Source organism: Canis lupus, chromosome 2, assembly GCF_011100685.1.
Source record: "Canis lupus familiaris isolate Mischka breed German Shepherd chromosome 2, alternate assembly UU_Cfam_GSD_1.0, whole genome shotgun sequence".
Taxonomy (NCBI): Eukaryota; Metazoa; Chordata; class Mammalia; order Carnivora; family Canidae; genus Canis; species Canis lupus.
In genome coordinates this window covers 16,667,496-16,693,818 of record NC_049223.1, presented here as the reverse complement: position 1 = coordinate 16,693,818, position 26,323 = coordinate 16,667,496, and the positions used below count along the sequence as shown (strand labels likewise).

The 26,323-nt window shown below is 40.1% G+C and overlaps 1 protein-coding gene across 1 annotated transcript; it reads right to left on the bottom strand.

The window, feature by feature from the left end:
• Positions 1–655: 655 nt before the first annotated feature.
• PTCHD3 (patched domain containing 3) lies at positions 656–26,323 on the bottom strand. The gene is given in 7 exon segments (XM_038532068.1): positions 656–2,129; positions 2,132–2,274; positions 6,910–7,055; positions 14,452–14,589; positions 15,945–16,170; positions 16,173–17,237; positions 26,251–26,323. Coding segments are annotated over 7 exon segments (2,778 nt in total). The 3' UTR covers positions 656–1,142.

The window sequence follows — 26,323 nt, the reverse complement described above, 5'->3', positions numbered from 1 at the left end:
GATGGGCACTGAGGGGGCACTTGACAGGATGAGCACTGGGTGTTTTGCTCTATGTTGGCAAATCGAACTCAAATAAAAAATATACACAAAAAAAAAGCCTTTAAAAACTTCAATTTATCAAAATACACCATGCATATGAACCTCCAGTCTTGGAGAATAAATCATAAGTTGTACTTATACATAGTAATGAAATAGGAAGTACAACGAAAATAATATTCCATTTATATTATAATATATAAAATACTTGAACTCCAGGCAAAAACATCTACCAATGAAACAAAAGGAAAAAAATAATTGGAAAGTCATACCTTATGCTTGATCATACAGACTATAATAAAGATGACAACACTTCCTAATTTAGTAAAGATATTTTAATGTAAGACTAACTTTTCTCAGGATCTTTTATTTTTTTTTTTTTTTTTTTTTTTTTTTTTTTTTTTATGATAGTTGCACAGAGAGAGAGAGGCAGAGACACAGGCAGAGGGAGAAGCAGGCTCCATGCACCGGGAGCCTGACGTGGGACTCGATCCCAGGTCTCCAGGACCGCGCCCTGGGCCAAAGGCAGGCGCCAAACCGCTGCGCCACCCAGGGATCCCTCTCAGGATCTTTTAAATAAAATTTTAAAATGGGATTTCTAAGCAAAGGAAACATGTCTTTATTTTTTTAGTTTATTGACTATTTCTAATAGTGCATTTTTATCAGATTGGATTGTGGCAATCAGGAATTTTATAATTGGTGTTTGATTTGTTAGTGTATATTCAAACAAACCTTCAAAAAAAGGTTAAGAATACTGGGATAAAAATTAGGCCATGAGCAGCCCCAAATAGCATAACAAGAAACGTAATCTTAAAAAATGTCCTGAAGATGTATGCTTTAGCTACAGATAAAACACACACCCCTATTACTGTTGAAAGTGCACTTTGTAACACTGGGTAGCCTAGCAGATACAATGCCTCAATTGTTTTTTGGTTTACTGAGGGCTTAGAACTGGAAACAAATGCATAAGAAATGTGTGCAGAAAAATCAAAAGAAAACCCTATACACATAGCAAGATTAATCATGGATATGGAATCAAGATTGACATTCCAGAATGCCATGAAACCTGTTACTCCCACAATCACAGAAGCAATAGCAAAAGTTACCTACAAGGAACACAGTGGATGAGGAATTAACAAAAAGGAAACAATGAACATAGCAGCTGATGCAACAATGACATTTCGAAGAGTGTTTTCTAATATTGCAGTGTACTGATCAAAATATATGAATGCCTGGTTATACACCACTAGTGGAATTTCGCATTTTTCAGCTCTGCTTCGTAATTGGAATAACATCTTCTTTTTATTGGTTGAAGAAGAAACATCCACAGTCTGAATGAAGCCCCGGGAAGAAATGATTTCATTTGATGATGAGATATTAATATCATACATAAAAAGTGGAAAATTTGTTTAAAAAGTAGGCAAACTGTTCATAAATGTATACTTATCATTTACATTTTGTCTGCTGTTTTCCATATATTGCACATACTCTCGTAACCAAAATTCTGTAAGATTTTTATCTACATAGTCACTGTTTTCCAAATCTGCCAGTCATTTTTCCAGCTTTTGCCTAGCATCTTCATCCCAGTAGTCAAAAGTTTCAGTAACAATAACCATAACCCTTGGACCAAACTCTGAAAAATAGTCTTCTTCTACATTAAAATGTGGTGTGTTGTAGGAACCATCACTTGCCAAATTTCGAAGGTCTAAACCTTCCTGTAGTTGGAAACAACCATAAATACTAAATATGATGTACAAAATGTATATAAGCACTACAAAAAATTTGGACTCCGTGCGTGTGAGAAAAGGGCCAAAATAGTCTCAAAAGAACAAATTCATTGGATGGGTATCAGTTTCTTGTTCATGTGGGAGAGAATCACATGGGAGACAGCAGGATCTTAATGAAAAACATTTTTGGTTAGGAGTTTTTGGCTTTTTCAACCAGCGCAGACAGACTATTTCTCTTTTACCATCCAGGGCCATAAATGCTCCAAAACAGGTGATGTTATAAAAATAACAAAAGAGCAAGGTTGTTCCTGTATAGATGCAAAAGTACTGTACAGACCTGAAAGAGGTCATAATCCCTGTATAGAAGAGGCCAGAACATTGGAAATGGTGGTAAATGTTATAGACACCGCCACCTTGGAATAGACGGTGGAAAGCCTCTGGCTCATGCTGTCCTTGGCGCTGGTCTTCTGCCAGACAGAAATCATTATCAACATATCATCAACCCCAACACCTGTTAAAACAACAACAACAATCTTTATATGTATTAATATCTGTTAAAAATTAGACACATAAGCTCAAACCTTCCTCTCTGTCCATCTCTTAAGGTCTTATGTATCTTGCCCAGTCTGTGCTTTGGTACTACTTTCTCCATTGCTTTCTCTGATTGCCTCTGAATCCACAACAGAATTCATCCCTTCCTCTGTGATAACTCTGCGCTTTGAACACACTCCCATTATCTGTACATAGCCCGGATACTCTACTCTGAGTCTTCATTTAGGGTGTTTTATTTTAGTTTTTTAAAAAGATTTTATTTTACTGATTTGACAGAGAGAGAGAGATTGAGAGAGAGAGAGAGAGCCAGCCACAAGCAGCGGGAGCACAAGCAGAGGGAGTGGCAGACAGAGCAAAGCGGGATTAGCAATGGATTTTGATTCCACCTGGATTACTTGAGGGACCATTTTCTCTCATAAACCGTTTTACACAAATGCACAAACACATCAAGCCAACATTCTGTTGCTTGAAATAGAAGCTGGACTCAACTGTTCTACAGTTAGCATCTAACTATCAATATGGAATGATTTGAGAGACGCCACGTAGTTCACACACACACACACACACACACACACACACACATCATTTTCCCACTAGCCTGTTTTTGATACCCAGAATGTTATCATTCAAACTTACTTTCCCAGGTTAAGGCATTGTTATTAAAATGCAAGTACTCTTGGGATCAGACATATGCACCAAAAGTACATCCTAAGAATCCTTTACATACTAATGCTTACTAGGTAATTCTTTTCCACAAGGATGTTTCATGACTGGCTTGGAATAGAGGACAGAACATTTGAGGACTTTGAAATCAGCACTGAAAACCAGGAAAGGAAAACTAGAAAGAAGGAAGGGGATTAGCAAGGACAGCATGAGATGTCACAGATAAATTTCACCTCCTCAAGCTTTCTACTGGAGTTGACACTACTTTCACTCATGTATATTGATACAAACTCAATAAAATAGACAAGTAAATATATAAAGTGGAGTAAAATGCCCGGGTGGCTCAGCGGTTTAGCGCCGCCTTCAGCTCAGGGCGTGATCCTGGAGACCCGGGATCGAGTCCCACGTCGGGCTCCCTGCATGGAGCCTGCTTCTCCCTCCCCTGTGTCTCTGCCTCTCTCTCTGTGTCTCTCATGAATAAATAAATAAAATCTTAAAAAAAAAAAAGAAAAGCAAAAGCCAAATCCTATCTCTGGGCCTTTGGGGAAAAGCATGCCCTCTTTCTTCCAGGGGCCTGAGTTCTGGTATGAGAACATTGACTCTTGAACAATATACTGCAGGGGTTAGGGGCACCAATCCCCTATTCAGTTGAAAATCCATGTATAAGTTTAAAAATGTTTTTTTTGTTTTGATCTTCTGAACAATTTTATTGAGCAAAATAAGATAAAAGATTACATGTTTATCTTCAGGAATGTAAAGGTCTAATTATTCAAACAGTTTTTATTATAAAACTAAACTCTAAAGGTGTCTATAGAGTTGGCTTTTTTTTTTTTTCTCTCTTTAAATCAGTAGTCTAACAAGGATTAGAAAAGACAAAACTCTGTTCAGTGTTTCTGACAAAGTAGAAAGGGTAAAAACATAAATAAGGCTTTAATTTGGCAAAATATAATACAATGCCTTCTGTTATCCTTGAATGAACAGTTTCCCAGTTACTTCACTCTAATACCTGGTAGTGTTCTTTCTCCTTTGTGAGCTGTTGGTTTACTGCCTGAAGCAACTGCTGTAACTGTGTGACAGTCTGATTTAGACTTACAGACATTGTCTCCTTCTCAGAAGACTCCGCTTCTGGGGAAACATCACTATTCTCAATAACAGTAGTGTCTCCAGCAGCTTTTACGATTTTTGACTGGATAAGATCCAGCGACTGTTGAGCCTTATGCAAGTCACCAGCTACCTTCTGTCTTTCACTTTGTTCAGTTCTAAGCTTTGTGAGTGTTTCATTTAACTGTGTCTTTAACTCTCTGACTTCTGTAACATAGATAGATCGTTCAATTTCTGCCTTCTCTAGTTCCATTTCCAAATGCTCTCATTCTCTTCTCAGATTTTCAAGATCTTTATTTTCTCTTCTTAATCGCTCTAGCTCTTGTTCTGAAGATGTGAATGACAACTGCATCTGTTTAATAGTCTTCTGTGATTCATCGACCTTAACTTCCACTCCTGTGCCCAAGGCTGAGCCTGCCATCATCCCAGCTACCCGGAATGAGCCCATCGGGCTAAAGGCATCTGACTTCCTGCCCGCCGTGAAGATCCCCCAGCAGGCGGAGCTGGTCGACGAGGACACCATGTCACAGACCCGCAAAGGCCATGACACCATGTGTGTGGTACTTACCAGCCGCCACAAGAACCTGGACACCGTGCGGGCTCTGTGGACCACGGGTGACATCAAGACGTCAGTGGACTCGGCTGTGGCCATCAATGACCTGTCCGTGGTCGTGGACCTCCTTAACATTGTCAACCAGAAAGCCTCCCTGTGGAAGCTGGATCTGTGCACCACGGTCTTGCCGCAGATCGAGAAACTTCTGCAGAGCAAGTATGAGAGCTATGTCCAGACCGGCTGCACCTCCCTGAAGCTGATCCTGCAGCGGTTTCTGCCCCTGATCACTGACATCCTAGCAGCAGCCCCCTCTGTGGGTGTAGACATCAGCCGGGAGGAGAGGCTACACAAGTGCCGGCTCTGCTACAAGCAGCTCAAGAGCATCAGTGGCCTCGTCAAGAGCAAGTCAAGTTTGAGTGGCCGTCATGGCAGCGCCTTCCGAGAGCTGCACCTACTCATGGCCAGTTTGGACTGAGGAGCTCTCGGCCTGGCCTCAGCCCCTAATCCTGTCCCCTGTGCGCTCCTGGGCCCAGGAGCCTCTGCAGGCCCCCGCTGCAGCCCTGCGGCCACCCTGGAGGCGGCAGCGCGGGCCCACCAGCCACCTGCACAGCCCCCGAGCTCTCAGACGACTTCTCCCCAGCAGCGGCTGCCCAGCTTTGCCAACTCCCGCTTCTTGGGGCAGCAAAGAGCGCCCTGGGGCTGCTGCTGTAATTTATAAGGTCAATTTTATTAAATTTGTAACTATTAAAAAAAATTAAAAAGCAGCTCACCGTGAGGGGCAGCGTCCTGGCGGGTCCGCTGGAGAGCTACGAACCCCCGTCTCCTCCGAATCTCCATCATCAATCTTCTGGACCAGCTTTCCCTGGTGATGCGGACCATGCAGCGCTTCGGGCCTCCCGCCACCCGCTGAGCCCGCGCGGGGCCGGGGCCGGGGCCGGGGCCGGGGCCTCACCTGCTACCCTTTCCTGGGGCAGCCATTGCCAGAGCAGCCCCCCCACCCCGCCTTCTGTTGGTCCCGCCCCCGCGGCCCCCGGGGTCCCTTTGTTTCGTTGGGCGCCCCAGTGTTTGTGACTGCAGAAAATAAATGTGATATTTGCTAAGAAAAAAAAAAAAAGAAAAAGAAAAAAAATCCTTTTTTTTTTAAGGATTTTACTTTTAAGTAATCTCTACACCCAACATGGGGCTCGAACTCCCAACTCTGAGATCAAGACTCGAATGCTCCATCAGCTGAGCCAGCTAGGTGCCCCAACAATGCCATTTTTAAATAAGACTATAATCATTTCAAAGGCCAAATAACTTAGTTTTCTTCATTTATACATTAAATATAAAGCTATTTTCTTAATAGTTTTCTATTTACATTCATATCAAACATTAAATACAAGGCATATTCTTAAGTACAATGCCAGTTTATAGTAAGCTATGGTCTAAAACAGTGAGGCCCAGCCTATTACTTTAGGGTGTATATTGAAATTTGTTTAAAAGATTCCATAATATTCTGGGATGTCAAATTAGAGTTCAGCCACTGTTCTTAATTTCAGTTTGGGGGGATCTTCTCTCCATGGGAGGGTACTAGGAATTGCAACTTTGCCTTTGATCAGATGTTCTATAGGTATGATCAAGAAAGTAGAAGGATCTAAATTAACACAAGTCTATATAGTCTGTCATAAACTGCATCCTGACATTCCACAGCTACTGGCTTTGAGGATTTCATTTGTACTTAGCTGGACCAAAGGGAAAAATCAGAAGTACTAAGGACCAAGAATGAACTCATGGTATTTATTAGGTATTTAAAAATTAGTTTTATTATAGAACCTTATTCAGAAATTGTCCTCGCACATTCCTTGCTTGAGTTGCTTAAATCACACACACATACACACAGAGTCATTCACACTCCTATGAATACACAGACTATAGGATACTGGTTTACATTAAATCAATTATATACACTTTAACAATAGTTTTTAATGGCTGTGGGGAATAGTGAGTGACCAAAAATCCCCCAAAATCATATTTTGGATTTTTGGTGTGTGTGTGTGTGTGTGTGTGTGAACTGCCTGTTCATGTCCCTTGTCTGTATATTCCCATTTGGGGTACTAGATTTTGCCACCTCTAAAGATACATAATTCAATTTGATTTTCTTCTTTCCTGTCACCTCATTTTGAATCCATAGAGCCACCTAAATGTAATTATTTTGCTTAATCTAACATTAACTCCTTCCCTTATCTACCCCACACCCTCACATACACAATGTGTAGCGTCATGTTTTGTTTTACTCACTTAGAATAAGAAATGGTGAATTTGCAACTATGGTCACAAATGGCACCCCAATATACAACATCAGGCCAAAGCCACTCACCACTGCCAAGGCAACAGAAATCACCCCAAAGGCTGCAGCCCATATTTTGTTTTGTACACAGTCATACCTGTAAATTTGGAGGGAAAAATCATGGGATTTGTGGTGGTAGCTTCCATACTGAAATTCCATCAGTTTATAACATTCTCGACTTGGACACCTCTTCATAAAGCCCTTGGGCAATAATTCTCATAATTGTCTAGTGGAGACCTTTAATTCCTGGGCACTATCCCAGACCACGTGGGAAAAAGCAGAGAGGGAACAGAAAAGTTGTCTATACTTTTACCAAACTTCCTGGGTGATTCTTCTGCGACTGAGCAAGCACTACTCCACTGATTGGCAGTGCAGAACCACAAAGATATATGAAATCACTTCAGATGGTTAATTCCTCACTGTTCTTCAAAAGGTGTAAATGGAACACAACAGCAAAGAGAGGACAAGCAAAGCAGAGAGGGTACCCCAAAACCACAACATTACATATTAAAATATTGACAACAATCTCTGCTTTTATATTTCACTTGTTTCTTAACTGCTTTAAAATAAATTACTGATCCTTGTCTCTAGACATTGTTAGGAAGAGAGAGAAACTACTAAGTTTGGGTTGAAAACTAGGAGAGTCAACTATGGAAATGGAAGCACTGATTCTAATACAGCAAGAACATGACCAAAGACCTTTTACTATAGGAACAGTAAAATAATGAAACTTTCTTATTATGAAAAGATTTTCTACATCATAATCATGGTTCACCTTTTTTCAACACACTAGTGCTAGGAGTTAAATTCAGGGCTCCAAATCAACCATACATACAAAATTCCAGCAAAAGTAAATTGTTTTTGGGGTGCCTGGGTGGCTCAGTCAGTTGGGTGTCTACCTGAATTCAGTTCAGGTCATGATCTTGGGGTCCTGGGATTGAGCCCCACATTGGGCTCCCAGCTTTGTGGGGAACTTCCTTCTCCCTTTGACCCTACTCCCTGCTTTGCTCTCTGTCAAATAAATAAAATCTTCAAAAAGTAAATTGCTTTGTTAGAATAAAATTTGATAATGAATACTTTTTTAAAAAAATACTGGTTTATAGCAGTTTAAAATATGAAATAACAAAGATGAACTTCGAAATCAGAAAGATTAATGAGGATAAATGTTACATATAACACATTTATTTCCATTCACTCTTTCAAGTTTCTGGGTTTTTTGGTGTAAATTTTTCAGGTAGGGAAGTATGACTTTACTTTGATTAGTTGCTGAGTTGACTTTCTCTCAGTGACCTTTATTTTAATGTTCAATAGACAATGGAAGAAAAGATTTGGAAGTGGAACACTGTATTCCAGTCCCCAAGAAGGATTTTGTTTTAAGCAGTTTATCAAAATTACTTGGAAGAGTTTTAGAACTTTAGAATTCCTGGAATCCAGCCATGCAGATCCTGATTCAGTAGGTTTATAGTGAAGCTGCAGAATCTATATGTCTAAAACTTTCCTCATATGATTCCAGTGCTCAGGCCAATTTGGGGATTACTGGCAGCAAAATGGCCAATCTTCTGAAATTTTTATTCATTTAGCAGGGAAGGGGTAAATTAGAAATTATTGCTCTTAGAAAACAACCTGTATGTTTGGTGAGAGATCCACATCTTCCTTGAAAGGTAATGATGTCTCCCATGAGTAAACAATAGTTTACAGTGTATTTGAGAAGGGAAAGATTTTCCAGATTGTTTCAGAAATATTTGGTATAAGTTTTGTCATTTCCAAAATGCTAGACAATTTTGAAACAGTCTAGAAGCTCAATAGACCACTACTTACTATAGAATGAGGTTCACATTAGAGCATAAATTTGATAAAGTCTTACTATTGTTCATATAACTTCATTATGAAGACAATAAGTATAAACCCTAAAAATGGGCAGCCCCGGTGGCTCAGTGGTGTAGGGCCACCTTCGGCCCAGCGCCTGATCCTGGAGACCCAGGATCGAGTCCCATATCAGGCTCCCTGCATGGGGCCTGCTTCTCCCTCTGCCTGTGTCTCTGCCTGTGTGTGTGTGTGTGTGTGTGTGTGTGTGTGTGTGTCTGTCATGAATAAATAAAATCTTAAAAAAAATAAACCCTAAAATGTGTTCAAATAAAGGCTCTATGGGAGGCAAATGAGTGTATGCAAGGAATAACCTTCATATACAGGTATATGAGACAAGCAGAATGGCCAGTGTCTTTGGGACTGTCTAGGAGGTCCTGCCCAGAACATAGACAAGAGATTTTCAGTGATAACAGAGAGGTAGGTAGGAGTGCGAGATGTCCAAGAAACTTAACACACTCACAGAAGAATCAGTTTTATTTTTGAGCCCAGAGAAGGCACATATTGAACCATCATGGCAGCATCTGTGCCTTAAGAAATTTCCCGCTCCCTTTCCTCTTCTCCTTGGGCATGCTCCAACCCAGAAGTCAGCTTAGCAAGACAGGAAGTAGGAAGAGAAATGATAGAAGAGGGCTGGGGAGTCCCTTTTTTTCTCCATGAAGGACTACCCTAAGCAGCATGCTCCAGCTAAGAGTGCTGGGGTGGGGGTGGGGTGGGGGGGGGAATCCTTAGCTTCAAATCAAGTTATCACTTTTGTTTATTACATGGACATGGATATGGACATTTTAATTCTGACTGGAGGATTTAGTCTTACCTAAGAATGATCACAAAAGTCACAGGGCGTACCTGAGTTTTCATGGGGCAGAGGAAGAGCTTGCTTTACCTACAAGACTCAACGGGAACAAAGGGAGACAAAAATAAAGTTGCGGGATCCCTGGGTGGCAGCGGTTTAGCGCCTGCCTTTGGCCCAGGGCGCGATCCTGGAGACCTGGGATTGAATCCCACGTCGGGCTCCCGGTGCATGGAGCCTGCTTCTCCCTCTGCCTATGTCTCTGCCTCTCTCTCTCTCTCTCTGTGTGACTATCATAAATAAATAAAAATTAAAAAAAAATAAAGTTGCTTTATGCTTATACTTCATGAGTTCTAGTGTTCAGTATGTTGGTTAGATAAACATAAAGCCTTCAAAGAGAAAGAAATATAAATCATTTTATAATTGCCTTTGGTACAAGATTTTCTGTATTACTGTCCATAATCATGTGTAAAGATAAGCAGGAATTGATAGAAATTTGTATCTTCAGAACCAACTAGCTAGTAGAAAAATTTTTGACAAACCAGTTGTTGGTGCCTTATAGATTTCATGCTAGGTTAACTTTTTTGTTCTACTGACTTTAACAAGATTGAGTTTTGTCTTTTCCCCTCCCCATAGTTCTTTCCTCCTTCCCTCTTACCCTTACTTCTAGTTTTTTAGTTTGTTTGTTTTCTACAGGATGTGGGCTTTTGTTCCAGAAAAACAAAGTTGTGAGGTAGTTGACTCTAAAGAGGTACCCATTGTGTTTAACCCCCTTCACCTACCTAAGCCTCATTTGTCTCTTAAAATCTAGAGTTGAATGACTTCATTTGTTCCTAAACCAACCTACACATGATAATGAACTAGAGAAGTTTTTGAAATGTTAATTTTCAAATTAAACCCCCAGAGACTTGATTCAATAGGTCAGGGCCTTGGAATATGTGGGTTTAGAGTGACTTTCCTGTGAGAATCACTGGAGTGGTACAATATGTGGGACTCTTTCTACACCTAAGTTCTTTTCTTTGCTGATATTTTTCATATTCTAGCTTTCTGATCACAAGAACCCGAAATAACCCTAATGCTTAGATAACAATTTTTAAGTGCTTGCAAGGTAAACCCCACTCCAGAACAATGGAGATACTTAAATAAATTAGAGATTAATTTTTTTTTATATAGTTAAAAGTGCCAGTTCAAACTTATGATAGAAATAAGGACTTCTTGCTTAGTTCTATCTGGATATACTGATATAGGACAAAATAGACTTTATTCTTAAAATGTGTAAGAGAGACAAAGAAGGGGGTGCCTGGGTGGCTCAGTCAGTTAAGCACCTGGGATTGACTCAGGTCAGGATCCTGGGGTCCTGGGATTGAACCCCATGTCAGACTCCCTGCTGAGTCTTCCTCTGCCTCTCCCCTTCCCCTGGGCTTGTGCTGTTCTCTCAAATAAATAAATAAATAAAACCTTTTTAAAAAAAGAGACAAGTAAGGATATTATATATTGATATAATATATCAATAAGACTAATTCATCAAGAATATATAAAAACCACAAACACACATGCACTGCCAATAGAGACCCAAAATACATGAAGCAAATATTGACACACTTGTAGAGAGAAATAGATAGCTCTACAATATTGGCTGGAGAATTCAATATACCACTTTCAATAATGGATAAAATATTTAGGCAGATAATCTATAAAGAAAGAGAAGAAATGGACAACACTATAAATCAGTTAGACCTTGCAGAGTTATATAGAACACTCAACCCAACAATAGCAGAATATACATTATTCTCAAGTGCACATGAAACATTCTGTTGAATAGATCATGTGTTAGGTTACAAAACAAGTCTGAAAATGTAAAAATATTGGAATTACAAGTATCTTTTCGACCAACAATGGAATGAAGCTTCAAATTAATAATAGAGGGAAAACTGGATAATTCAAAATATATGGAAATTAAACAACTCACTATTAATAACTAATGGGCCAAAGAATAAATCACATAGGGAATTAGAAAATACTTAGCTACAGATGAAAATAAATACACAGCATACCCTAACTTATGGGATGTAGCAACACCAGTGCTCACAGATAAATTCATATATTAAAAAAGAAAAAAGTTCTTAAATCATCTTATGCCACTAGACATCTTGTAGAAATAGAAACAAAACAAAACAAAACCCAAAGCTAACAGAAGGAAGGAAATGAAAAGATCAGAATAGAGAAAAATAAAATTGAGAATAAAAAACAATGGAGAACCAGTAAAACTAAAAGTTGGTTATTTTAAAAAATCAGCAAATTGACAAACCTTCATCTAGAGTGACAAAGAAAAAAAAGATACAAATAACTAAATCAGATATGAAAGTAAAGACATTACTACTGACCTTAGAGAACTTGAAAGGATGATAAAAAATACTATAGGGCAGCCCCAGTGGTGCAACGGTTTGGCGCCGCCTGCAGCCTGGGGTGTGATCCTGGGGTACCAGGATCGAGTCCCACATCAAGCTCCCTGCATAGAGCCTGCTTCTCCTTCTGCCTGTGTCTCTGTCTCTTTCTCTCTGTGTCTATGAATAAATAAATAAAATCTTTTAAAAAAAATACTATAGACAACCAACAAATTAGATAACCTAGATGAAATGCACAAATTTCTAGAAACATACAAATGACCTAAACTGACTCAAGATAAAACTGAAAATCTTGACACGTAACAAGTGAAAAGATTGAATCAGTAATCAGAAACCTCCCAACAAAGAAAAGTCCAAGACCAGATGGCTTCACTGATTTTACTAAACACAAAAGGAGAATTATCACCAATCCTTCCAAAAAATGAAAAGGAAGGAATACTTCCTAACTCATTCTATGAGGCCAGCATTACAGTAATACCAATTCCAGACAAACACTAAAAGAAGAAAACTACAAATCAATATCTCTTTTGAATATGGATGCAAATATCCTTAATAAAATTCTAGCAAAGCCAATTCAATAGCACATCGAAGGGATCATGAACAAGTGGGATTTATTCCAGGAATGCGAGAATGAGTCAACATGGGAAAATCAATCAATGTAATATAGCACCCTAATAGAACAAAAGTTTAAAAACCACACGATCATCTCCGTAGATGCAGAAAAGGCATTTGATAAGATCCAATACCCATATGATGAAAACACCAAAAAAACAAGGAATAGAAGGTAACTTCCTCAAAATGATAGGGGCATTTATGAAAACTGCATGGCTAATGTTATACTCAATAGTGAAAGACAAAGATTTCCCTCTAAAATTGGGAACAAGATAAAGATGCCCACCTTCACCAATGGCATTCAACACTGAAGTAGAAGTGCTAGCCAGATAAATTAGATAAGAAATAGAAATAAAAGGAATTCTATTCCTTTTTACAGATTACATGATTCTATCCATGAATGTTCCAAAGAATCCACAAGAAAACTAATAGAGTTAATCAACAAATTGAGCAAAGCTGCTCAAGATCAACACAGAAAAATCAGTTGTGTTTCTATCTATGTGCAATGAACAATTAAAAAATGAAAGAAAGCAATTCCACTTAAATAGTGTCTAAAAGAATAAAATACTTAGAAATAAATTTAATAAACCAAAGAGGTGAAAGACTTTTTTTTTTTTTTTTAAAAAAAAGGTTTATTTCTCTATTTGAGAGAGAGAGAGAAGAGAGCGTAGGGGGCGGGGAGAGAGAAAGAGGGAGAGAGAGAATCTTAAGTACGTGCCATGCCTAGCACTGAGCCCAATTTGGTGCTTGATCTACGACCCTGAGGATAACTGTGACCTGAGCTGAAACTAAGTGCTGGACACTCAACCAACTGATCCACCCAGGCACCCCTACAAATCATATATTTGATAAGGGTTTAATTTCCAAAACACACAAGCTACTCATCAATAACAGGACTCAACAACAAAAAGACAAACGACCCAATTAAAAATGGGCAAAGGACTTACATAGACTTCTCTCCAAAGAAGATGGGCAAATGGCCAATAAGCACAGGAAGACCCACAACATTATTAGTTGAGTACTTTGCCACTACTTTGCCATTGCTAAGATGGCTTTAATCAATAAAACAAAAAGTAACAAGTGTTGGTGAGGATGTGGAGAAACTGGAACCCTTATACATTGCTTGGTAAGATATAAAATGAGGTAGCCTTCATGGAAAGCAGTGTGGCGGTTCTTCAAAGAACTAAAAACAGAATTATCGTATAACTCACCAATTCAACTCCTATGTATATATTAAAAATAATTGAAAATAGGAGCTCAAACAAATATTTGTACACCAGTATTCATTACAACATTATTCACAATAGCCAACAGGAGGAAACATTCCAAGTGCCCATCAACAGATAAGTGGATAAACAGTGCTATATGTATATATATGTATATATATATATATATATGATGAATTATTAGTCATAAAAAGGAATGTTTTTATACATGCTACATCATAGTTGAATCTTGAAAACATTAGGCTAAGTGAAATAAGCCAGTCACTAAAGAACAAATATTGTACGATTCCATTTATAGAAATCTCTAGAATAGGCAAATTCATAGGGATAACAGGTAGAGAAAGGTTAACTGGGACTGGGAGGTGGATGGCATGGAGGGTTACTGCCTAATGCTTATACAAATTCTGTTTGGGATGATGGAAAATATTTAGAAACAGATAGTTGTGATGGCTGCACAACAGCGTTAATGTAATTGATACCACTGAATCGTACACTTAAAAATTATTGAAATGGCATATTCTATATCTTTTTTATGTATTTTCCCACACACAAAGATTTTTTAAAAAGAGTTAAAAACCAATAATAAAACTGTTTTACCTGTAGCATGATGTGATTGCAAATAATATGATTAGAAGGTATGCCACATGAAACAAGGGGATCACTGTCATAGAGGTTGCTTCAAACTCCAGTTGTCTAGAAAGTGATGTAAAGTAGACCATCAGGATCCCTGCGTGGCTCAGCAGTTTAGCGCCTGCCTTCAGCCCTTTAGCATGATCCTGGAGACCTCGGATCGAGTCCCACATCAGGCTCCCTACATGGAGCCTGCTTCTTCTCCCTCTGCCTATGTCTCTGCCTCTGTCTCTGTGTCTCTCATGAATAAATAAAATCTTTAAAAAAATAAAAAAATAAAGTAGACCATCTGCCAAAAAAATATACTCCAATAAATAACTTTTAATTCCAATATGTGTGTGTGAGTTACAAACACTATTGAAATGCTATCGCTTATTGATTGAAATGTTAAAATTTAGTAAAAGATCAAAGTAAGTGAATTATGACTTTAGAATAAAGAAGACAATATGGATTTGCTTCTTCCCACAAATCTGGCCTGCTTTCCAGTTTCTTGCAAAAACCCAAAGTTGAAAACTCCTGAGTTCTCAGTTCCTCAGAACTCAAAATATGAGTTCTATATAAGACTATGAATCATTAATAACTACAGAAATTGTCACTTTTTCTAAGTTTTTATTAGGCTGTTGTCTATTTAATTGCATTGATATTTCAGAAACATATGGTATTCAAGGGCTTTTTAAATTGCATTGATATTTCAGAAAGATCTGGTCTTCAAGGGCTTTTTTTCTAGTAGTTGTCTCACTTTGACCAGGCTTACTCACAAGTATTAGCAGGCTTGCTGGCCCAACAATTACAGAGTAGCTAGCATGTGCCTGGCACTATGCTATAACTTACTTGGAAAATGCTGAGCTAGTTATCTTTTCAAAGACACCATGGAGCTTCTGCTTAAAGGTTTGTTTCTGCATTTAAAAAAATTTATTGATTGATTTATTCATGAAAGACACAGGGAGAGAGGCAGAGACATAAGCAGAGGGAGAAGCAGGCTCCCTGCGGGGAGCCTGGTGCGGACTCCATCCAGGGACCCTGGGATCATGATCTGAGCCAAAGGCAGATGCTCAAACCACTGAGCCACTCAGGTGTCTATGTTTTTGCATCTTAGTGAACTTCAAACTAGTTTTAGGAGGCTCCCCCAAACAGCAAAGACTTTAACAAAGAGTAGGAATTTCAACATAATTTGACTAGAAAACCTGATAGTCGATGCCTGTACCGAACATACCGGCCTTGAGGATGTGGGATTTGTGTTTTCCACCAGATTGTTACTAAGGAGTTAAGATTTGTGGCATCCTTTGATGTGTGAGATTAAGGAAGTTGGATTAAGTACCGAATGGAGTAGAGCACTCCGTGCTTCAGGTCAAGGGCTCCACCAAATTATCAGGAAGTGCCACTGCTATGGTCCTCAGAAAAAGTGTTATCATCCCTCCCACGTTTCCCTGGCCTCCCTATAAAACCCAGCCACCAGGTACATCTTCTTCGAGGCCAAACTCTTTTCAATGTTGGTAGATTGGTTCAGGAAATGGATCAACCACATCTTGCTAAGCTCATTGTCCTTCACATCCTCAGTTTTCAGGTAGTACAGTAGCCGCATGGCTTTGGCTTTCACGAGTAATTGGTTCCTTCCCATCCTCTTGCCTAAAAACGTTCCTCCAATGGTGCCGGCCGGGTAGATGGGCTGACCCGATAGGTTGAAGACGGGAAAGTGATGTTTGTCAGGTCGAGGTCCTTGTTCATGCGCCAGGCGGACAGGAGCGGGGTGGAGGGCACGCAGGCGCCCTGGTGTTCAGCGCACACCCCATCGTAGCCAATCTGGGTCCCGTTTTCCTCGGCCACATACAGATCCTGCACCACAGTGTCCAATGTACTAATTTCTTCCAAGATTTCTTGTTGCAGCAGCGAGGCAGTGCCGGAAACCACTAGGGTGGAGACAAAATTGACCCCGGTGCTCTTCCAGGAGTTGGAGAATCCGTGAGAGTGGTTGGCGGTGAAACGCCCCTGCACAAAGCGCCGCTCGGCCTTGGCCGGGCTCCCCATGGGGGTGCACTGCTCCTCGAGGTTTCCTTCGGTATCGCTGGGCAAGTAACGCAAGCCTGTGCCCAGAGCGGCCGTCAGCAGCACGGGCACCGGCAGGGAGACGCAGGGCTGCGAGCCCACCTCCCGCCCCAGCCCTCCGAGGGCGCGGCTGACGGGCGCCTCCGGGCAGTCGGTGTGGCAGGGGGTCTCGCGGACGGCTGCCCAGCTGCCTTTCCGACCGGGAGGCCGCAGACTTGGCCGCTCCGCACTGTCCCCGACTGCGGAGGAGACGCCTCGAGGGGCCCTGTGCTGTCCCGAAGCCCAGTCAAGCTTGGGTTCCTGTCCCTGACTTGGCTTGGAGGCGGGGAGCGGCTCTACCCGGGACCCCGCGCCCACGTCCCGCGGCGGCCCGGTGTCGGCCGGGATGGGCCTCGGCTTCCCGCCTGGCCTCAGGCTGCGGCTCCGGCTCCGGCTGCGGCTCCGGCTTCTCGGCCCTGGCCTCGGGCTCCCCCTTCGCCCCCATCTCCCGCCAGGCGTCGGGCGCAACCTTGGAGAGACTGAGGCGCATTTCCGGGAGGGAAAGGCAAGGTGTTCAAACTGGGCAGCAGGTCGGGAAGCAGCCACTGGCCGCAGCGCCCAACTCCTCCCCCGACCCTTGGCTGGAGAATTCCAAGGCTGCGGCTGCTCGCGCCAGGCCAGGGGGCCGTCGGGGAGCGCGCGTTTTGACTTGTCTGTGGCGTGCCTTTCCTCTCCGGAGTTTAGTTTCAAACAGAAACACTTTTTTTTTTTTTTTTTAAGATTTTATTTATTTATTCATGATAGACAGAGAGAGAGAGGGAGGCAGAGACACAGGCAGAGGGAGAAGCAGGCTCCATGCAGGGAGCCCGATGCGGGACTCGATCCCGGGACTCCAGGATCACACCCTGGGACAGAGGCGGGCGCTGAACCGCTGAGCCACCCAGGGATCCCCAGAAACACTTCTTAATGCTGCGTGAGATGCGTGCCCGTTCTACAAGACCCACATATTTTATTGGGGGAATTTGACTTGTCACCCCACCCCTCACCCCCCGCCCCCGACACACACATGCCAATCTTTCCGGAGACCATCCAGTAACACACTTCTTGGGTAAGGTGAACCTGGTACACTTTATTATATTTTATTAACTACAAACGTAACAGATACATTCTCCTTGTAGAAAGTCAGAAGTAAGTGTGTAGAATGAAAAGTGAGGATAAGTTTATCTTTGGTCTGTTCCACAGCTCCCAGGATGGAGGGACCCCTGGGTTCATGTCACCATTTTAATGGAAATCCTCACCTACCTTTTTTTTTTTTTTTTTACTTTATGATAGTCGAGAGAGAGAGAGAGAGAGAGAGAGGCAGAGACATAGGCAGAGGGAGAAGCAGGCTCCATGCACCGGGAGCCCGATGTGGGATTCGATCCCGGGTCTCCAGGATCGCGTCCTGGGCCAAAGGCAGGCGCCAAACCGCTGCGCCACCCAGGGATCCCCCTCACCTACCTTTAAACATGCAGGTAACTGAAAGGCAGGTGGAGAGAGGTTCCCAGAGTTATGAAAATTGTTTGCCATGTTTGCCACGGTTGGCAGTTACTTAGCATGAATAGTGATTGTGTTTTTATGTGGGTAGATAGAGGATGTTAATGAAATCTCCAGACTGCAAGAGTACCAAGTCCAAGAGTATAAGGGAGGTATCTTCAACAGCATTTTAGAGGAGAAACAAATAGGTGATTTCGTTAAGTTGGCTTTCCAGAAAGTCATTGTTTAAGAGTGGCCTTAATAACCACAAGGTGGCACCTGTTTTCTATCTTAAAAGTTATGGTCAGTGGGCCTGAGGATTCCTTTTCTCCTTTATCTGCATGTTGCAAGTCCTAGTTACACGCTGCGTTTATTGTTGGTGTGCTATAAATCTAGTGGCATCTGTAGCACATTTAAATGGAGGAACTGATTTGGGATTTCCATTTGTCAAACTGTATCTACCTTATGAAGAGAAGGGCTCAGCTGGCCTCCTAAAGATTTTAGAATGAAATGTTAGAGGGAGGGTGATCACAAGTACTCTGTAATGTTCAAAACCAAACACAGGACCTCTTAGTGCCCATCTTTATGGTATTTCTTTAGCACAGCATCAACGTATTTTTTTTAAATCTCAAAATACAGGGGGATCCCTGGGTGGCGCAGCGGTTTGGCGCCTGCCTTTGGCCCAGGGCGTGATCCTGGAGTCCCGGGATCGAGTCCCACGTCGGGCTCCCGGCATGGAGCCTGCTTCTCCCTCCTCCTGTGTCTCTGCCTCTCTCTCTCTCTCTCTCTCTCTCTCTCTCTCTGTATATCATAAATAAATAAATAAATCTTTAAAAAAATAAATAAATCTCAAAATACAACCACTAAATTTCTACAATTGCTCATAAATCAGCCACTGTGAAGTACTAAATTCTATAGAAAAATATGTGCCTCGGGATTTGATTTTATCTAGTTTCTTCATTCTAGATGATTGATTCTAGATTATTTTATTTTACTATTCTAGTTATCTAGATTACTAATGTTTGTATGGGTTTAGAATGTCAATAAAAAATGCCACTATTAAATATTTTCCACCAGTTTCCATAAAAGGAATTTGGCATTTTTAATATGAGCTCATCTGCTATTTTTGAGTTGTGAAACCCTTTCATATTTGTTTCAGAACTCCAGACTACTCCTTGCAGCTGTAACATGGCCGAGAAGTGACTTGTCTGTCCTAAGTGATATGTCTCTTAAATCATTTCAATGCAGACAACCCTCTGGCCTTTAATCTGAGAATGGTGTCTACTTTGTCAGGATAGGATTCTCTATACTCTAGAAAATGCCTTCTGGATGAGAAGGGGGTGGTGGGTATTGGGAATTCAAGAATATAGTGTAAAACTTAAAATTTTATCTAGTCTGCTTCTTATCCACCTTCAGTCTAGATAAAATGAATCAGACAAAATGTTACCTTTTCTTCATCTCTCATCACTATATAGATTCCATTTCCTTCTATTCCCCAGCTCTTCTTTGGCAGCCCCCATGACCGATTTTTTTCTCTTGTCCCCGTTTCTTCTTTTCTAAGTCCCATTCTCTCAGGTTAGCCAAAGTCAGTTTGGCATAAATTAAGGGCAATTGCCCATTATTTTAAATGTTTTATTAATTTTTTTTGCCCATTTTTATTTACAAGATGTTTCTCTTTTAGCTGTTAGTTACATGATAGTCTGTTTCCAATACTTGACTGTGTGCTTCTTAGGGACAAGGACTGCATCTTATTCATCCCTGCATTTGATACTCAGAGGACACTCTAATGCTAGTCATAATTTAGGTGGTCCTGATTGTCTTGCCACAGCTCTAGGAATTATATCACTCAAATATGGCAGATATAATGGCTGAAATATATTCTATGCATCTTGTAGGGTCTGCTCAGATGCCTGTATTCTGAGATACCAGGTACCAACCTGGTAACCATCAGTTTGTTCTTATAGTTAAAAGTCTGTTTCTTGATTACTCTCTCTCTCTCTCTCTCTCTCTTTTTATTCCTTTGCTGGTCTGTTTTCTTTCTAAAATTCTACATATAAGTGAAGTCATAGGGTATTTGTCTTTCTCTGACTGACTTATTTTGCTTTGCCTAGCATTGTACTCTCTAGATCCATCCATGTCATTGCAAATGGCAAGATTTCATTCTTTTTACAACTGAATCATATTCCATTATAAATAATATTCCATTATATATAATATTTCATTTCATGTATATATGGACACTTGGTCTGCTTCTGTATTTTCGCTATTGTAAATAATACTGCAATAAGCATAGGGGTGCATGTATCCGTTTGAATTAGTGCTTTTGTATTTTTTGGGTGAATATTCAGTAGTGTAATTACTAGATCATAGTAATGAATTTGGATGTTTTCCTTCCCTTTCTATTTTTGGGAATAGTTTGAGAAGAATAGGCATTAAGTCTTCCTTAAATGTTTGGTAGAATTTGCCTGTGAAGCTGTCTGGTCCTGGGCTTTTGTTTTTTGGGAGTTCTCTCCTGTGACTTATCTGGGTCTAGTTCCTTTAAGAGATGGAAATTTTTACCAACCAATTAAATTTCTTTGGTAGTATAAGGTGAATCAGGTGTTAAATTTCTTCTTAAGCCAACTTGATAATTTTTCTAAAAATGTGTTTATGTCACTAATTTTTAAACTGCCAGAACATTTTCATGTATTTTTTAAAATTAAAAAAAAAACTATTTTTTATCTGTACTTATGACCCCTTTTCCATTCCTATTATTAATTTGTGTTTACTCTCTTTTTTCCTTAGGAAGACTTTTAAAGCACTTTAAAAAAAATTTAATATTTTAAGAGAAGCAGGTTTTGATTTTGCAGTTTAACTCTATCTTAAAATTCTTTGATCATTGTTTTTTTAAATTTCTATCTTTGCCTTTATTTCCTTCTTCCAACTTTTTAAATTCTTTTTCTAACTTGACAGCTTCCTATTTTATAATAAGTGCATTTAAAACTATGAATTTTCACTTATGTACTGGATTAATGACTGCAGGTTTTGATGGATAGTGTTCTAAAGAGAAATTTTCAAGAATTTATTAATTTCCTTAGAATGTACCCTATTTTATGCCAAGCTTTTATTCCCACTTGCTTTTTCTACTTTTATTCCTGCTTTTATTGTTGGAGTACTACATTTTTTCTTAATTCTCATAGCTTGTTTTAAAAATTACTCTTAAATGTTCTTTATTTTTTTTATTTTTTTTACTCTTAAATTTTCAACATGTATCTTAGTTTTATTTCTCCAACAAATTCTTTTCTTTTTTTAAGATTTATTTATTTATTTTAGAGAGAGTGAGAGTGAGTGCACATACAGGGGGAGGGGTAGAAGGAGAGGAAGAGGGAGAGAGGCAGACTCCCTGATGAGTGGGGAACCTGACTCGGAGCTCAGTTTCACAAGCCTGAGATGATGACCTGAGTGAAAATCAAGAGTTAGGCTCTTAACCAATAGAGCCACTCAGGCACCCCTTTCCAACAAGTTCTAAGGGTATTAACTATTCTTTTCCAAAAGCAACAAAAATATTTTTAATTTTTTATTTCAATTTAAACTACCCTGCCATCAGCTTTCTGAGTATTGTTATCTAGAATTTTCCAATTTTTAAACATCTGTGAAAATTACTATTGTTATTTTTTTCTTTTAAGATGTATTTATTTTTATTTAAGAGAGAGAGAGAGAATGGAGGAAGGGGCAGAGGGAGAAGGAGAGAAAAATCCTCAAGCAGACTACTCACTGAGTGTGGAGCCTGATCCCAGGACCCTGAGATAATGACCTGAGCCAAAAGAAAGAGTCAGACACTTAACTAACTGGGCCACCAGACACCTCATACTGTGATTATTTTTTTCACACTCAATACTTCATTTAGTTTAGCTATGGTTTTCAAATGAATTTGCTCACCTGTTGAATTTCCTCTTTCCTTCTCTGACTCAGTTTTATGGCTGATGCATATTCTTTAGTAGTTTCTTCACAAATGCCAGTGAGGAGTAAACTCTTGGTTTTTCAAACTTTTAAAAAAATATTTATTTATTTGAGAGAGAAAGTGAGTGAGAGAGAGAGAGAGAGAGAGAGAGAATAAAAGAGATCACACACCATCTGGGTGAGGAAGGGGAAGAAGCAGGCTCCCTGCTCAGGATCCCAGGACCCTAGGATCATGACCTGAGCTGAAGACAGACACGTAACCTACTGAGCCACCCAGGTGCCCCTTTCATACTTGAATATATATTGACTTATCTTCCTTTTGAATGATAATTTATTATATATTGAATTCTATGTTATGAGTTCTTTACCTTAGGTATATAAAAGATATTTTCCTACTACCTTTCAGCATTTATTCTTGCTGATAAGAGCTCTGCTACCAACCTGATTGCTACTTTTTTTCTGGTAATCTGTCATTTAAAAAAAGAACAGAGTGTCACCTGGTTGGCTTAGTCAGTGGGAAATACAACGCTTGATTTCGAGGTTGTGAGTTCAGGTCCCCTGTTGGGTGTAGAGATTGCTTAAGAATAAAATCTTCTGAGTGCCTGGGTAGACCAGTCAGTTAAGCATCTGACTCCTGATTTTGGCTTAGGTAATGATCTCAGGGTCATGAGGTTGAGGCATGGAGCCTGCTTAAGATTCTCTTTCTCCTGCTCCCTCTGCTTCTCGCCCCACCCCCCACGCTTGTGCACACTCTTTCTAAAAAATCAATAAATAAAAATTAAAAAGGAATACCCGAATGGCTCAGTCAGTTAAGTGTCTGCTTTTGCCTCAGGTCATGATCCCAGAGCCCCAGGATTGAGCCCCACATTGGGCTCCCTGTACCATGGGGAGTCTGTTTCTCCTTCTGCTCCTCACCCTGCTTATGCACACATGCTCTTCTCTCTCACTCTGTCTCAAATAAATAAATAATATCTTTAAAAAAATAAAATAAAATAAAAATAAAAAAATAAAATCTTAGAAAAAGAATAGAAATTAATTCTTAGAGTAATTTTAGAGTCACAGAAAAAGTAGACCAAAGGCTCGGCACTTTCTTATTTACCTCCTGCCCCTGCACATCCATGTCTGCCTCATTATCAGCATCCCCAACCAGAACTATAAAGAGTAAAAGGTGAATCTCCTCTTTGCTCTACACCACTTTACTTTTCAACTTGCCAATTTTTACTCCGTCTTATTGTTATCAAGTTGATGTGCATCCTTCCTGAACTCTCTGTCTACATACACACATACACACATGCACACACCGTGCAGCAGTGCATCTGTATCATAATACAAATGTGTATGTAAAGTCACATGCATGATGGTTGGTTTTATGTGTCAACTTGGCGAGGTTATATGCTTCCTAATAATTCCATCAAACACCTATCTAGGTGTTGCTTTGAAGGTACTTTGAAGATGTGATTAAAGTCCATAACCAGTTGATTTAGGAAGGGATATTATCCCAGATAACCCAATTTGAAAGGTCTTAACAGAACTGAGTCTTTTCTTAAGAAAAAATTCTGTCTGGGGGCATGAGTTTCAGCTTGCAACTGACAGATGTAGATTACTCCCTTCCTGATGCCCTGTGATTTTCCAGCTTGCCTAGCCAGTCTTGATAATTGCATGAGACAAGTTTTTGTGATCCATCTCTTATTACATATTTCTTACTAATTCTGTTTCTCTGGTTGAACCATGATTGACATATATCTTTCTGCAACTTACTTTTTCACTAACAATATGTCTTAGAGATGGCGTTATGATTAACTGCTGAATCATAGCTCATAATATGAATGTACTGCATCTCATCTAATCATCCTGTTACTGGTGAATATTTTGTTGTTTAGATTCAAATTTGTATTTTCATTTGCTACTTTGAAAATTTAATTTATCGACTTCTTGTATCCAGCATTGCTATAGTAAAATTTAATACCAATTGGATCCATTCCTCTTTGCAGATAATTATATTTCTTCTTTGAAAGCTTTTAAGATATTATTCTTTTTTTTTTTCATCTCATAAGAACATATTATTGGGGAGAAAAAAATTTTTTCTACTCTTCAAGGTTATTTGACTGGTCTCATAATTGAATTAACATATGATAGATTAATAGGAGAAAACAAATTTGATTACATATGTATGAGAGGGGCTGTAAGAATATGAGACATAAGGTCAAGCTGGGCAGTTCCTGTTTATATGCTAAGAAATGGGACAGGGACCTGGGGCTTCAAAGGGAGGAGGATGATTCACAGGACAATAAGGAAAAAAGATGTTTGGCAGTTAGATGTTTGCCCTGCCATACAGATCTGTCACTCAGATAAAAATTATTCCTAAAGGAGAAAAAATGAGTGGGAAATATCAGAAAGGGAGACAGAACATGAGAGACTCCCAACTCTGGGAAACGAACAAGGGGTGGTGGAAAGGGAGGTGGGTGGGGGGTAGGGGTGACTGGGTGATGAGTACTGAGGGGGGCACTTGATGGGATGAGCACTGGGTGTTATGCTATATGTTGGCAAATTGAACTCCAATAATAATAATAATAAATTATTCCTGATAATAGTTGTCTTTCTGGGCTAGGCCTCTGTCTAAATTCTTTCAGGTAGTTAAGGGAGCAGTAAAAATTTTTCCTGAGTTTTCTGGGTCTTGATTGTTTTCAGTTTAAGATAGTCCATGTGCCCAAATGACACATTTTGGGGAGACTTGTTTTGAACCTCTTTAATATCTATGGTTGTTTTTCATCCTGCTTAATTTTTAATGATCCCTTTAAATCTGGAGACTCACTTTTGATGTTTTCCTGTCATTACTTTCATTACTTTTTTTTTCAGTCCTCTTTCTCTTTTTAACTTGGAACTCATATTTGATAGATGCAGGATTTTCTGGGACTTTCTCTCAAGCCTCAATTTTTTTTTTAAGATGTATTTATTTGAGAGACAGAGTAGGGGGAGGGGCAGAGGGAGAGAGAAAGAGAGAGAGACAGAGAATCTCAGGCAGACTGTGCTGAGCACTGGTGCCACATGTGGGCTCGTGACCCTGAGATCATGATCTGAGCTGAAACCAAGAGTCGGACATTTAACCAGCTGAATCACCCAGGCACCCCCTTCTCAAGCTTCAACTTTTGTCATCCTTCCTATCCATTCATTCTGAGCTGGGTAATCAGCTTATGTGGAGGCCGAGAAAAATTAAGACCGTTGCCTTTGTCAACAGGGGCCCAGGACCCATGATTGGGTCCTGCAAAGGATCCTCTGAAAAAGGGGGGAATGTGGGACCCAGGAAATCTAACAAAAATCCCCTACCCCTGGACAAGCAGAGCAGGACTAACTCCATTTTGTGCTACACCTGCCATCTCATGTAAAACCCCCCACACGACCTGCCTATTGTTTAAGGCACTCCCTCACCCTAGTTTAGCTATTAAGCACACCCTTATCAGAAACCAGCACACTTAGGAATGCAGGACCTCTGACCTTTAACCAGCCAAGGAATGAAAACCCCTCTTTTGCCTGCCAAACCTGCGCGCCAATTCTAACCAGAATAATAGGCTAGTTCAGATGGTCACTATAGGGTGAATCATGATTCAATTGGACACCTGCGTGTGGACCGACATGACTGTACAATCTGCGTTGCACAATTTCTGCGTTGTTACAATCTCAAGCCAATGGCCCCTATAACACTGCTGTGCTTCTTAGTGTTGGGGTCCAAGCCCCTGTTCTATTGTATGGAGTATACTTGGACCCAAGCTCGAGCTTATAAATAAACCCTCATGTACTTGCATCGGTGTCGGCTCCTTGGCGGTTTCTCGGATTCACAATCTTGGGCACAACACTTATTAACTTGCTCTTCAGTTGTGTTAATTCTATCATTCAGTCAATATACTGAGTTTTATTGTAATAATAACATTTTTTTATTTTTAAGATCTAAAATTGTATTTTTATAAGAACTGTTCTTTTTTCATAGTTATGATGTTCTTCTGAGGATATTAATTTCACTTCTATTAGGCCTTCTACTGAGCATTTTTTCCCTCTGGTATTAGGTTCTGTTCATGAAGTTTGGAACATCTCTTTTATGATACTTATTTTCCTCATATATTTGGCAGTTCTGGGTTTAGCTACTGTATTTGTTGAGATCTGTCTCCAGTGATGGGGAGAAGGAATAGGATGTGTTACCAGATGAGGAATGGTAGGTATTCATAGCCTTAGGAAGGATTGCTTTGTTCTGCTTGACTGACACTGTTTGCAAGGGGCAGCTGAATTGTCCACACTCACTCCTCCAGCCTAGAGCAAATGCTTCAGATACTTGCTCCTTGTCTTTGCAGGAGGAGGAAGGGGCTCCAACCAT